The sequence below is a fragment of the Ranitomeya variabilis genome, chromosome 1, assembly GCF_051348905.1.
Source record: "Ranitomeya variabilis isolate aRanVar5 chromosome 1, aRanVar5.hap1, whole genome shotgun sequence".
In the NCBI taxonomy this organism is placed as follows: Eukaryota; Metazoa; Chordata; class Amphibia; order Anura; family Dendrobatidae; genus Ranitomeya; species Ranitomeya variabilis.
In genome coordinates this window covers 400,028,170-400,041,137 of record NC_135232.1, presented here as the reverse complement: position 1 = coordinate 400,041,137, position 12,968 = coordinate 400,028,170, and the positions used below count along the sequence as shown (strand labels likewise).

The following is a 12,968-nucleotide window of genomic DNA, read 5'->3' as shown; positions in this document are numbered from 1 at the left end:
TAAAGAAATGTATTTATGGGAATAATATTTTTTTATTTCTTTATTTAGGATTTTTTTTTTTTTTTTTTTACACATGTGGAATTTTTTTTTTTACTTTTTTACTTTGTCCCGGGGGGGACATCACAGATCGCTGATCTGACAGTTTGCATAGCACTCTGTCAGATCAGCGATCTGACTTACAGCGCTGCAGGCTTACCAGCGCCTGCTCTGGACCCGGAAGTAGTCCCTGCAGGACCCGGATGCAGTCCCGAGGCCATTTTGGATCCGGGGCCTGCAGGGATAGAAGGTAAGAGACGCTCGGAGCAACGCGATCACATCGCGTTGCTCCGAGGGTCTCAGGGAAGCCCACAGGGAGCCCCCTCCCTGCGCGATGCTTCCCTATACCGCCAGAACACTGCAATCATGTTTGATCGCAGTGTGCTGGGGGTTAATGTGCCGGGGACGGTCCGTGACCACTCCTGGCACATAGTGCCGGATGTCAGCTGCAATAGTCAGCTGACACCCGGCCGCGATCGGCCGTGCTTCCCCCGTGAGCGCGGCCGATCGAATATGACGTACTATCCCGTCGGTGGGAATTAAGGCCCACCCCACCTCGACGGGATAGTATGTCATATGGGATTAAGGGGTTAAAGAAAAACTAACAGGTCTGTGAGAGCCAGAATTGTTTGTTAGGTTATCAGAGACTTATTTCATGGAATAAAATGCAATTTATTACTGTAAAAATCATACAATGTGATATTCTAGTTTTCATTTTTAGATTCTATCACAGTTAAAATGTCCCTACGATAAAATTACAGACCTTTGCAGGTGAGAAGACTTGCAAAATTGGCAGTGTTTCAAATACGTATTATCCCCATTGTATAATTTATTGGTCACTTCATGTGCCTTTGATATGAATAGAGTAAAGAGACACTGCTCTCAAGCTAGCCAAAAAGGCTCGTTTCAAATATAATTTCATTGATTATGAATGGTGGAACCTGTGTTATCAGCTGTGTGTAGAAGTGCTATAAGTCATTGCAATCCTGCCTGTGATAATATATACAGCGGCATGTAAAACTTTGGGCTCCACTGGTCAAAAATTACTGTTATTCTGAACAGTTCAGCAAGTTAAACATGAAATGATCTCTAAAAGACCTAAAGTTAAAGATGACACATTTCCTTTGTATTTTAGGCAAAAAAAAAATTGACAATTTTTACATTTTTAAAATTACAAAATAAAAAAATGTTGCAATGCAAAAGTTTGTTCACCTATGAAGATTTATGTGCTCAGATAACTTTGAGCAAGGATTCAGACCTTAATGTTGGCTTGTTCTCTATCATCATTAGGAAAGGCCAGGTGATGCACATTTCCCAGCTTTTTAAAAACCCAAGCCAAAAAACAACAGCCATGTGTTCTTCTAAGCAGCTGCTTAACACTCTAAAATGAAAATGGTGGAGGTCCACAAAGTAGGAGAAGGCTAAAAGAAGATAGCAAACCATTTTCAAGTTACCCTTTCCTCAGTTCGAAATGTGATTAAGAAAAATGGCAGTTAAAAGGAACAGTGGAAGTCAAGATAAGGTCTGGAAGACCAAGCAATATTTCAGTGAGACCTGTTTGTAGGATTGCTAGAGAGGGCAATCAGAATCCCCGCTTGACTTCAGAAGACCTATTTAATCATATATTTTCAGAAATATTTAGCAGACTCTGGAGTTCTACATTGTTCTACAGTTCACACCTCCTGCACACATGTGACTTTCATGGAGAAATAACCAGAAGAAAACCTCTCCTGCATCCTCACTATAAAATTCAGAAGTATGCAAAAGAACATCTAAACAAGCCCAATGCATTTTGGAAAAAAGTACTTTTGACCGATGAGGTTAAATAGAACTCTTTGGCCACAATGATAAAAGGTATGTGTGGAGAAAAAAGGCAGAAAATTTTCAGGAAAAGAACATCTCGCCAACCATTCAGCATTGGCGTGGATCTATCATGCTTTGCAGCTGTGTTGTAGCCAATGGCAATGGGAACATTTCATGGATAGAGGGAAGAATGCATTCAATGAAATTTCAACAAATTCTTGATGCAAACATAACTCCATCTGTAAAAAAAAATGAAGTTGAAAAGAAGTTGGCTTCTACAAATGCATAATGATCTTAAACACTTGTCAAAATCCCCAATAGACTACATCAAAAGGCGGAAGCTGAAGGTTTTCCCAAGGGCCTCACAGTCCCATGATCTGAACATCATTAAAAATCTGGGGCTAGACATCAAAATAGCATTGCATGAAAGATGACCCAGGAATCTCCTAGAGCTGGAAGAATTGTCCAAGGAAGAATGGATGAAAATCCCTCATGCAAGAATTGAAAGTATTGTGGCTGGCTGCAAAAAGTGTTTACAATTTGTGATACTTTCAAAAGGGGGTGCTATTAGGTGCTAAAGATGGAGGGTGCCCAAACTTTTGCATCAGCCCATTTTACTTTTTGTAATTTTTAAAATGTAAAATGCGAAAAATATATAATATATATTGTTTGCCTAAAATACAAAGGAAATGTGTCATCTTTAACTTTACACCTTTTAGAGATCACCTCATCTTCAACTTGCTTAACTGTTCTCAATAACAGTAATTTTGACCGGGGTGCTCAAGACTTTTACATGTCACTGTAGCCTTGCTGTTAACTCTTCCTCAAAGTGTTAGGAAATATGAGTGTCAAAAAGCCCCAGTGGCAAGTGTGAAAATTGTGAAATTACATTTTTTTTCTTTTATTAAGAAAAATAATTTAAAAAATAATGCAGATAGCGTTCCTTTAAATTGATTTGTGAAAGTGCATAGAGATATAACAGTGGTAATTAGCTAATAGGAATATTAGTCTTAGTTAATGGTAATTGTTGTTTCTAGGAACTTAAAAGGCAGAACTGTGGTCCAACAAATGGCAAAGAAAAGTTTGTGTATGGGGACAATTGGATATTAGGCTTACACATTACTAAACTTATAAGTGACAAATGGAAATGCTATAAATGTAGGTAGATGTTTTGGTCCATTTTCTGAGTAACAAAGTCAATCAGTCAATGAGAATGGTTTAGGAAATATTAACAAACAAAAACAACCAATTGTAATTCTTCATGGAGTCTGCTATTAAAAGTAATTGTTCACAAATGCAAATATATACTCATAATTGTTACAAAAGGAGAATGAAATTCAGCCCAGATGTAATGATGCAAACTGTATGGATTTTCATTAGTGATGAGTGAGGATAAATAGCGAGTTTCTGATACTTGAAGCACCCACCCCTAGTAGATTCAGATGGGCTTACTGTAGGTTTGTAGATGTAGGTTGAAAAGTGGAATCAATTTAGATCATGAAATGCTGGCCAAAATGTGAGACCCAGGTTTAAGCAAGAGTAGGGCAATAAGAAATACTGAGGTTTGTTTGAAACATCTTTGATCTTTTGCAAGTCATGCAAACAACATTTTTGTTGAATGTGTGTAGTCTCACATTTGTGAATGACTTTGCTTTCTCACATGATGTTCCTCCATCACACTGTTGGATTGGAGGAATGTAGGAATTCCCTAAAACACCTACATCTTCTCTACAGTCACAATGTGAGTCCAATTTTGGTTCCCAGCTCCATAGGGACACATTGATGTAATTCTCGCATTCTGCTGGTAATGATGGTGCACCCGAAGAGATAAGACAGAGATGCACCAAAGGTAATTGTCCAATCCTACGTTACACAGCCATTCTGATTTTAATAACTAATATGAAATACTTAATTTTCCTTGTGGTAGCACTGAACAGGCATTGAACACGTGCTGCCAGGTTCCTCAACAGATTCTACATTCTACTCTACGCAGGAGATGTTTTTGCAGTGATACACCCTGTAATCAGCTTATTTTTGCTGGACTGTTCTAACAAAATTGACTGTCCAAAACAGATAACCTCTTGAACACCAAAATCACAAGACCAAGCTATATTATACTTCAAGTAAGCACTTGGCCAAATAAATATCCCTGAACTGGAGGAATTAAACTCAAATAATAGAAATCTATTATAGGAGGACTAGAGAAAGCATCAATGGCTGTGGTTTGCTATACAACCTGCAACTACACCTGTGAATATGTTTGTGTATATATTGGATATAAATATTTATAAATATTTTTTTTGTAACATTTTCTACCTTTTTTTCTTCTAATAATTGTTGCATGGGACTGTCGGTTTATTGAATACAGAGCGCCATCATTTTGGGTTCTAATCCTACAAACCCTAGCATTTATATTATTGGATACACGTTTGAGAGCAGTATCGACAAAGCTCTTTTCTCTGTGAATTAGAAATCAATCTATACTCGTCTCATCAAATAGCCCTGCTTTACCCATAACTTATGGAAGATCTGACTTTGTCTGGCCCAGAGTAATCGCTTGTAACTGGCGTGTAAAAAATTAACTAAAGTGTAATGATCCTTAGACGCTAAGAATCCATTACCATGTACTGTTACGTTTTAGAAAATCTTGTTTGTTTTGATATGCACGGTTACCATAGAAAGGAAAAAGTGCCCAGTTGTTATAACACAGGAGAAATTGCATTGCAAAGACGCCTTTGTGTTTTAGCAGTGCTCTAATGATTGCTTCATGTGAATTGCTTTACTAGCATTGGATTCCATATGGTCTATTATATCCCTTGTTAGAGAATAATTGGGGCGTAAAGCTGAGTATAGGGTTATTTATGGAAATATGAACCATATCGACGTAGTGTGATTGCAAAGGCTTCCTTAAAACAAAAGACAAGTTGCATCTAAACAAGACTCTTTTGAGTAATGATTCCATTTGTTACCACTGAGGCACAATTATGTATAAGCTGCTCTTAGTATGGAAATGCAATAAAACTAATTGGCCAAGGTTTTTTTCGGGCTATTAAAATTACAATGTGTCGGGAATAGTTTTTCCTTTTGCTGACTTTTGTAATCGGCATAGTATGTAGGGGCAGCACATTACAGCCATTGGTCTATCTTTGTCTCATCAGACCAGAGAATCTTATTTCTCATTCTCATTTCTCAGTCTGGGAGTCCTTCCTGTGTTTTTTAGCAAACTCTTTGCGAGCTTTCATATGTCTTGCACTGAGGAGAGGCTTCGGTCTGGCCACTCTGCCATAAAGGCCCAACTGGTGGAGGGCTGCAGTGATAGCTGACTTTGTGGAAAAAGCCTAGACCTGGCCATTCTGACAAACTGAGCAATCGAATGAGAAGGGCCTTGGTGAGAGAGGTAAAAAAGAACCCCAAGATCGCCGCAGCTGCATAATTTGTGGCTGTTAGACAACCTGAACACATGCAAGGATTGCTTGTTGTTCGGTAATCCCCACATCTATTTAGGCTGTCTAGCAGCGTCAAATCATTATTATTATTATTATCATGCATAATCTATGAGCATGCCGAAGATACTCGGAGGACACCCGATCATGCTTGGAAATCTCAATTAACGAGCACAATCACTCATCACTAGTGTTGAGCGATACCGTCCGATACTTGAAAGTATCGGTATCGGAAAGTATCGGCCGATACCGGCAAAGTATCGGATCTCGCCGATACCGATACCCGATACCAATACAAGTCAATGGGACTCAAGTATTGGAAGGTATCCCTGATGGTTCCCAGGGTTTGAAGGAGAGGAAACTCTCCTTCAGGCCCTGGGATCCATATGAATGTGTAAAATAAAGAATTAAAATAAAAAATATTGATATACTCACCTCTCCGACGCAGCCTGGACCTTACTGCTGTGAACCGGCAGCCTTCTTTGCTTAAAATGAGCGCGTTCAGTACCTTCCATGACGTCACGGCTTCTGATTGGTCGCGTGCCGCTCATGTGACCGCCACGTGACCAATCACAAGCCGCGACGTCATCCCTCAGGTCCTAAATTCCTAGAAGATACATGGGAAATAAATTCTGGATTTTACCCAAGGAGCTGGAGTTTTGCAACTTTATGTTCATTTCTATCCACGTTGAGACAAGTGGGATTTTTGTGCACCTTCAATGGCTGTTTGGTGAGCTGGCTATTTTCCTCTTTACCATTTTAAAAATGATGTCAATAAAACCGTTGATTGCTACTTCTTAAGGCCCTCATTTTAAAAATCATTTATGTCAATAAAACCGATGAATGCTACTTCTTAAGGCGTCATTCAGACATCAGTTTTTTTTACATACAAGAAAAACGGAGTTTCATCAGTAATTTTCATAAGAGATTCCCTATCTTCTCCTATCAATTAGTGAGTGAAAAATGGACAGCCCACAGATGGCATGCTATAGTCATTTGTGAATTGTGATTTTTATGATTAATTACAATATTCCAGTGTCTCTGCAAAAATTGTTAGCTGCTTGTCATTTTTGGATAATTTGGCCAGAATAAAAATAAAAACTGGTTGACAACTTGGGAATCAACCCATATAAGGGACGCTCAATGTGCTAAGTTTAAATGTCTTGGTATTAAGAAAGATATTACTTACATGTGTTCTCAGATCTTCTGATAAAAGTTTGCAGTCACTCTATGTGACTGCAGACTACTGAATCCTGACAGCGTGCAGTGTGCTCTTATTGCTGGTAAAAACGGGCGGTCATATGACCACAGGTATGCGATTTGCATAAATGTGGTCTCGTGCCGACTAGAACTACTTGGCTTCTCTTAGTTCACTTGTATTAAGAGAAGCCAGGCATGTCCAGTCGGAATGTGGCTAGAAGTATGCAAATTTGTATTTGTAGTCGTGTGACCACTCGCTTTTAGCAAACAATAGGTAGAGTGACTGTAGCCTTTTAGCAGAAGACAAAACCAAAAGTCCAAACCTCCTTAAATGCCAGAAAATACTTATTTTTAATATTGTGCTGTCTAGAGGGAACTCTGAACGTGTCTTCGGCTCTATTGGGCAGTTGCAAATAAATGCCTATGCTGTGCAAATAGTTAGTATTTTGTCATGCTAATACACATACAGTATATAACTACTTTGGCTGCCACAGCTTTACCATGTTTTCTATATTTACAGGAAATGTTTCTTTTGGTCAGAAGAACAAACCACAGGGAAAAGTCAGTTGCAACAATCTTATGGTTACAAGCAGTCCCATGATGGTCCAGAGACTGGGTCCAATATCCCCGCCAGCAAATCAAGCAGCAACAGCATGCCATCAGATCAGCCACAGCTTACAAAGGAATCTGAATCCTCAACACTTAGCTATACCTCCATCTGATACAAGGTCTTTAACTTACTACTTTGTTGTTTTTTATGTAAAGATGTGAAGAGGTAGTTTATACCTATTAAAACCAACATCAACTCACAATCTATCACTGCTAAAGATTTTTTTCAATCTCACCTGTTCATGACGGGAATGTCAGTTAGCCAAGTGTTGGCTGCAGGAGCAATGGAAACAGACAAACTGCTTTGTATAGTGTTTGATGTGGATTTTAAAGTGGAGCTACTTCAAAATCCCTTTAACCCCTTAGTGACAGAGCCAATTTGGTACTTAATGACCGAGCCAATTTTTACAATTCTGACCAGTGTCACTTTAAGAGGTTATAACTCTGGAACGCTTTATCGGATCCCGCTGATTCTGAGATTGTTTTTTCGTGACATGTTGTACTTCAAGTTGGTGGTAACATTTCTTCGATATTACTTGCAATTATTTATGAAAAAAATGGAAATATGGCGAAAATTTTTAAAATTTTGCAATTTTCAAACTTTGTATTTTTATGCCCTTAAATCAGAGAGATATGTCACAAAAAATAGTTAATAAATAACATTTCTCACATGTCTACTTTACATCAGCACAATTTTGGAAACAATTTTTTTTTTTGTTAGGGAGTTATAAGGGTTAAAAGTTGACCAGCAATTTCTCATTTTTACAACACCATGTTTTTTTTAGGGACCACATCACCTTTGAAGTGATTTTGAGGGGTCTATATGATAGAAAATAACCAAGTGTGACACCATTCTAAAAACTGCACCCCTCAAGCTGCTCAAAACCACATTCAAGAAGTTTATTAACCCTTTACGTACTTCACAGGAACTAAAACAATGTGGAAGAAAAAAATGAACATTTAACTTTTTTTTGCAAACATTTTACTTCAGAACCATTTTTTTTAATTTTCACAAGTGTAAAAACAGAAATTTAACCACAAATTTTGTTGTGCAATTTTTCCTGAGTACGCCGATACCCCATATGTGGAGGTAAACCACTGTTTGGGCGCACCGCAGAGCTTGGAAGTGAAGGAGCACCGTTTGACTGTTTCAATGCAGAATTGGCTGGAATTGAGATCGGACGCCATGTCGCGTTTGGAGAGCCCCTAATGTGCCTAAACAGTGGAAACCCCCCACAAGTGACACCATTTTGGAAACTAGACCCCCCAAGGAACTTATCTAGATGTGTGATGAGCACTTTGAACCCCCAAGTGCTTCACAGAAGTTTATAACGTAGAGCCGTGAAAATAAAAAATCGCATTTGTTTTCACAAAAATGATTTTTTCGCCCACAAATTCTTATTTTCACAAGGGTAACAGGAGAAATTAGACCACAAAATTTGTTGTGCAATTTCTCCTGAGTACGTCGATACCCCATATGTGGAGGTAAACCACTGTTTGGGCGCACCGCAGAGCTTGGAAGTGAAGGAGCACCGTTTGACTTTTTCAATGCAGAATTGGCTGGAATTGAGATCGGATGCCATGTCGCGTTTGGAGAGTCCCTGATGTGCCTAAACAGTGGAAACCCCCCACAAGTGATACCATTTTAGAAACTAGACCCCTTAAGGAACTTATCTAGATGTGTGGTGAGCACTTTGAACCCCCAAGTGCTTCACAGAATTTTATAACGTAGAGCCGTGAAAATAAAAAATCTCATTTTTTCTACAAAAATGATCTTTTTGCCCCCAAATTTTTATTTTCACAAGGGTAACAGGAGAAATTAGACCACAAAAGTTGTTGTGCAATTTCTCCTGAGTACGTCGATACCCCATATATGGGGGTAAACCACTGTTTGGGCGCACCGCAGAGCTTGGAAGAGAAGGAGTGTTGTTTTACTTTTTCAATGTAGAATTGGCTGGAATTGAGATCGGACGCCATGTCACGTTTGGAGAGCCGCTGATGTGCCTAAACAGTAGAGACCCCCCACATATGACACCATTTTGGAAACTAGACCCCTTAAGGAACTTATCTAGATGTGTGGTGAGCACTTTAAACCCCCAGGTGCTTCACAGAAGTTTATAACGTAGAGCCATGAAAATAAAAAAATCGCATTTTTTCTACAAAAATGATCTTTTTGCCTCCAAATTTTTATTTTACCAAGGGTAACAGGAGAAAATGGACCCCAGAAGTTGTTGTACAATTTGTCTTGAGTACGACGACACCCCATATGTGGGGGTAAACCACTGTTTGGGCGCATGGCTGAGCTCGGAAGCAAAGGAGCGCCATTTGACTTTTCAATGCAAAATTGACTGGAATTGAGATCGGACGCCATGTCGCGTTTGGAGAGCCCCTGATGTGCCTAAACAGTAGAAACTCCCCAAAAGTGACCCCATTTTGGAAACTAGACCCCCCATGGAACTTATCTAGATGTGTAGTGAGAACTTTGAATGCCCAAGTGCATCACAGAAGTTTATAATGCAGAGTCGTGAAAATAAAAAATATATATTTTTTAACAATAAAGATTTTTTAGCCCCCAAGTTTTTATTTTCACAAGGGCAACAAGAGAAATTGGACCCCAAAAGTTGTTGTCCAATTTGTCCTGAGTATGCTGGTACCCCATATGTGGGGGTAAACCACTGTTTGGGCGCACGGCAGAGCTCGGAAGGGAAGGAGCGCCATTTTGGAATGCAGACTTTGATAGAATTGTCTGCGGGCGTTATGTTGCGTTTGCAGACCCCTAATGTACCTAAACAGTAGAAACCCCCAACAAGTGACCCCATTTTGGAAAATAGACCCCCCAAGGAACTTATCTAGATATGTGGTGAGAACTTTGAATGCCCAAGTGCTTCACAGAAGTTTATAATGCAGAGTAGTGAAAATAAAAAATATTTTTTTTCCCACAAAAAAGATTTTTTTAGCCCCCAAATTTTTATTTTCACAAGGGTAACAAGAGAAATTGGACCCCAAAAGTTGTTGTCCAATTTGTCCTGAGCATGCCGGTACCCCATATGTGGGGGTAAACCACTGTTTGGGCGCACGGCAGAGCTCGGAAGGGAAGGAGCGCCATTTTGGAATGCAGACTTTGATAGAATTGTCTGCGGGCGTTATGTTGCGTTTGCAGACCCCTAATGTACCTAAACAGTAGAAACCCCCAACAAGTGACCCCATTTTGGAAAATAGACCCCCCAAGGAACTTATCTAGATATGTCGTGAGAACTTTGAATGCCCAAGTGCTTTACAGAAGTTTATAATGCAGAGTAGTGAAAATAAAAAATATTTTTTTTCCCACAAAAAAGATTTTTTTAGCCTCCAAATTTTTATTTTCACAAAGGTAACAAGAGAAATTGGATGCCAATATTTGTTCTCCAATTTGTCCTGAGTATTCTGGTACCCCATATGTGGGGGTAAACCACTGTTTTGGCACACGGCAGAGCTCGGAAGAGAAGGAGCGCCATTTTGGAATTCAGACTTTGATAGAATTGTCTGTGGGTGTTATGCTGCGTTTGCAGAGCCTCTGATGTACCTAAACAGTAGAAACCCCCACAAGTGACCAAATTTTGGAAACTAGACCCCCTAAGGAACTTATCTAGATATGTGGTGAGAACTTTGAAAGCTCAAGTGCTTCACAGAAGTTTATAATGCAGAGTAGTGAAAATAAAAAAATATTTTTTTTTCCAACAAAAAAGATTTTTAGCCCCCAAGTTTTTATTTTCACAAGGGTAACAGGAGAAATTGGACCCCAAAAGTTGTTGTCCAATTTATCCCGAGTACGCTGATGCCCCATATGTGGGGGTAAACCACTGTTTGGGCACACGGCAGAGCTCAGAAGGGAGGGAGTACCATTTGACTTTTTTAGCGCAAAATTGGCTGTCGTGTTTGGAGACCCCCTGATGTACCTAAACAGTGGAAACCCCCAAATTATAACTCCAACCCTAACTCCAACACACCCCTAACCCTAATCTCAACCCGATCCATAATCCTAATCACAACCCTAACGATAATCACAACCGTAACCATAACCCCAATCAAAACCCTAAATCCAACACACCCCTAACCCTAATCCCAACCCTAACCCTAATCCCAACCCTAATCCCAAACGTAACACTAATCCCAACCCTAATCCAAACCCTAATCCCAACTCTAACCCTAACTTTAGCCCCAACCCTAACTTTAGCCCCAACCCTAACCATAACTTTAGCCCCCGTCGTCACAAAAAAGTTCAATGTAACCTTTTTTTTGCACGTCGCATCCGCCATTTCCGCGCATGCGTGGCCGTAACTCTGCCCCCTCCTCCCCAGGACATAGGCTGGGCAGCGGATGCGTTGAAAAACTGCATCCGCTGCCCACGTTGTGCACAATTTTCACAACGTGCGTCGGTACGTCGGGCCGACGCATTGCGACCGCCCCGTACCGACGCAAGTGTGAAAGAAGCCTAAGGCTACTTTCACACTAGCGTCGTACTCGGCCCATCGCAGTGTGTCGGGCCGACGTACCGACGCTAGCGTTGTAAGCGCCGCACAACGGGTGCAGCGGATGCTGTTTTTTCAACGCATCCGCTGCCCCATTGTGAGGTGCGGGGAGGCGGGGGCGGAGTTCCGGCCACGCATGCGCGGTCGGAAATGGCGGACACGTCGCACAAAAAAGTTACATGTATTTTTTTTTGTGTCGACGGTCCGCCAAAGCACGACTCATCCGTCGCACGACGGATGCGACATGTGGCAATCCGTCGCAATGCGTCGCTAATGCAAGCCAATGGAGAAAAAACGCATCCTGCAAGCACTTTTGCAGGATGCGTTTTTTCTCCAACGACGCATTGCGACGGAAGCCAAAAAACGCTAGTGTGAAAGTAGCCGAACCCTAACCCTAACCCTAAATTTAGCCCCAACCGTAACCCTAACTCTGACCCTAACTCTAACCCTAACTCTAACCCTAACCCTAACCCTAACTCTAACCCTAACCCTAACCCTAACTCTAACCCTAACCCTAACCCTAACCCTAATTTTAGCCCCAACTCGTCTTCTCCTGCCGGCCGGCAGATGGCAGCAGATGGCGGGCGCACTGCGCATGCGCCCGCCATTTTCTTTCCCGACGAAGAAGCCGGCCGGCAAGAGGAGACACAGGAGGACCCAGGGACACCGGGTGAGTATGTTAGGGTCCCCGAATCCCCCTATTTCTCTGTCCTCTGATGTGCGATCACATCAGAGGACAGAGAAATAACTGATCGCTTTTTTTTTTTTTTTTTTGCGGTCGCCGGTAAACTGTTAATTACCGGCGATCGCAAAGCAGGGGTCAGTGCAAACCGACCCCGATCATGTTCTTTGGGGTCTCGGCTACCCCCGGCAGCCGAGACCCCAAAGATCTTCCGGGTGCCGGGCGGCAGGCGTACTGCACGTGCGCCCGCCATTTTTTCCCGGAAAAAAGATGGCGGCGCCCATCGGGAGCCACGAGGAGCACCGGGGGAGGTAGGTAAGTATCGGGGGGCTATTGGGGGCCATCGGGGACCACATTTCTCTATCCTCCGATGTGTGATCACATCGGAGGACAGAGAAATTAAACGGCAAATCGCGTTTTTTTTTTTTTTTGTTGCGACCGCCGGTAAACGGTTAATTACCGGCGATCGCAACTCGGGGGTCGGTAAAAACCCCCCGAATCATGTTCTCTGGGGTCTCGGCTACCCTCAGCAACCGAGACCCCAGAGAAAATCCGACTCTGGGGGGCGCTATTCACTTTTTCCACAGCGCCGTTAATTAACGGCGCTGTGGATTAAGTACCCTTAGCGGCCGCCGTTAAAAGGCGTATCGGCGGTCGTTAAGGGGTTAAATAAAACCCTGTGTGAAC

The 12,968-nt window shown here is 41.5% G+C and overlaps 1 protein-coding gene across 1 annotated transcript in view; it reads left to right on the top strand.

The window, feature by feature from the left end:
* Window positions 1-12,968, top strand: part of GLIS3 (GLIS family zinc finger 3) — a 615,191-nt gene that overhangs the window by 157,410 nt on the left and 444,813 nt on the right. Inside the window, exon 3 of the mRNA XM_077249138.1 lies at window positions 7,003-7,210. Within this exon, the coding sequence (XP_077105253.1) occupies window positions 7,003-7,210 (208 nt within the window). The remainder of the gene's footprint in view (window positions 1-7,002; window positions 7,211-12,968) is intronic.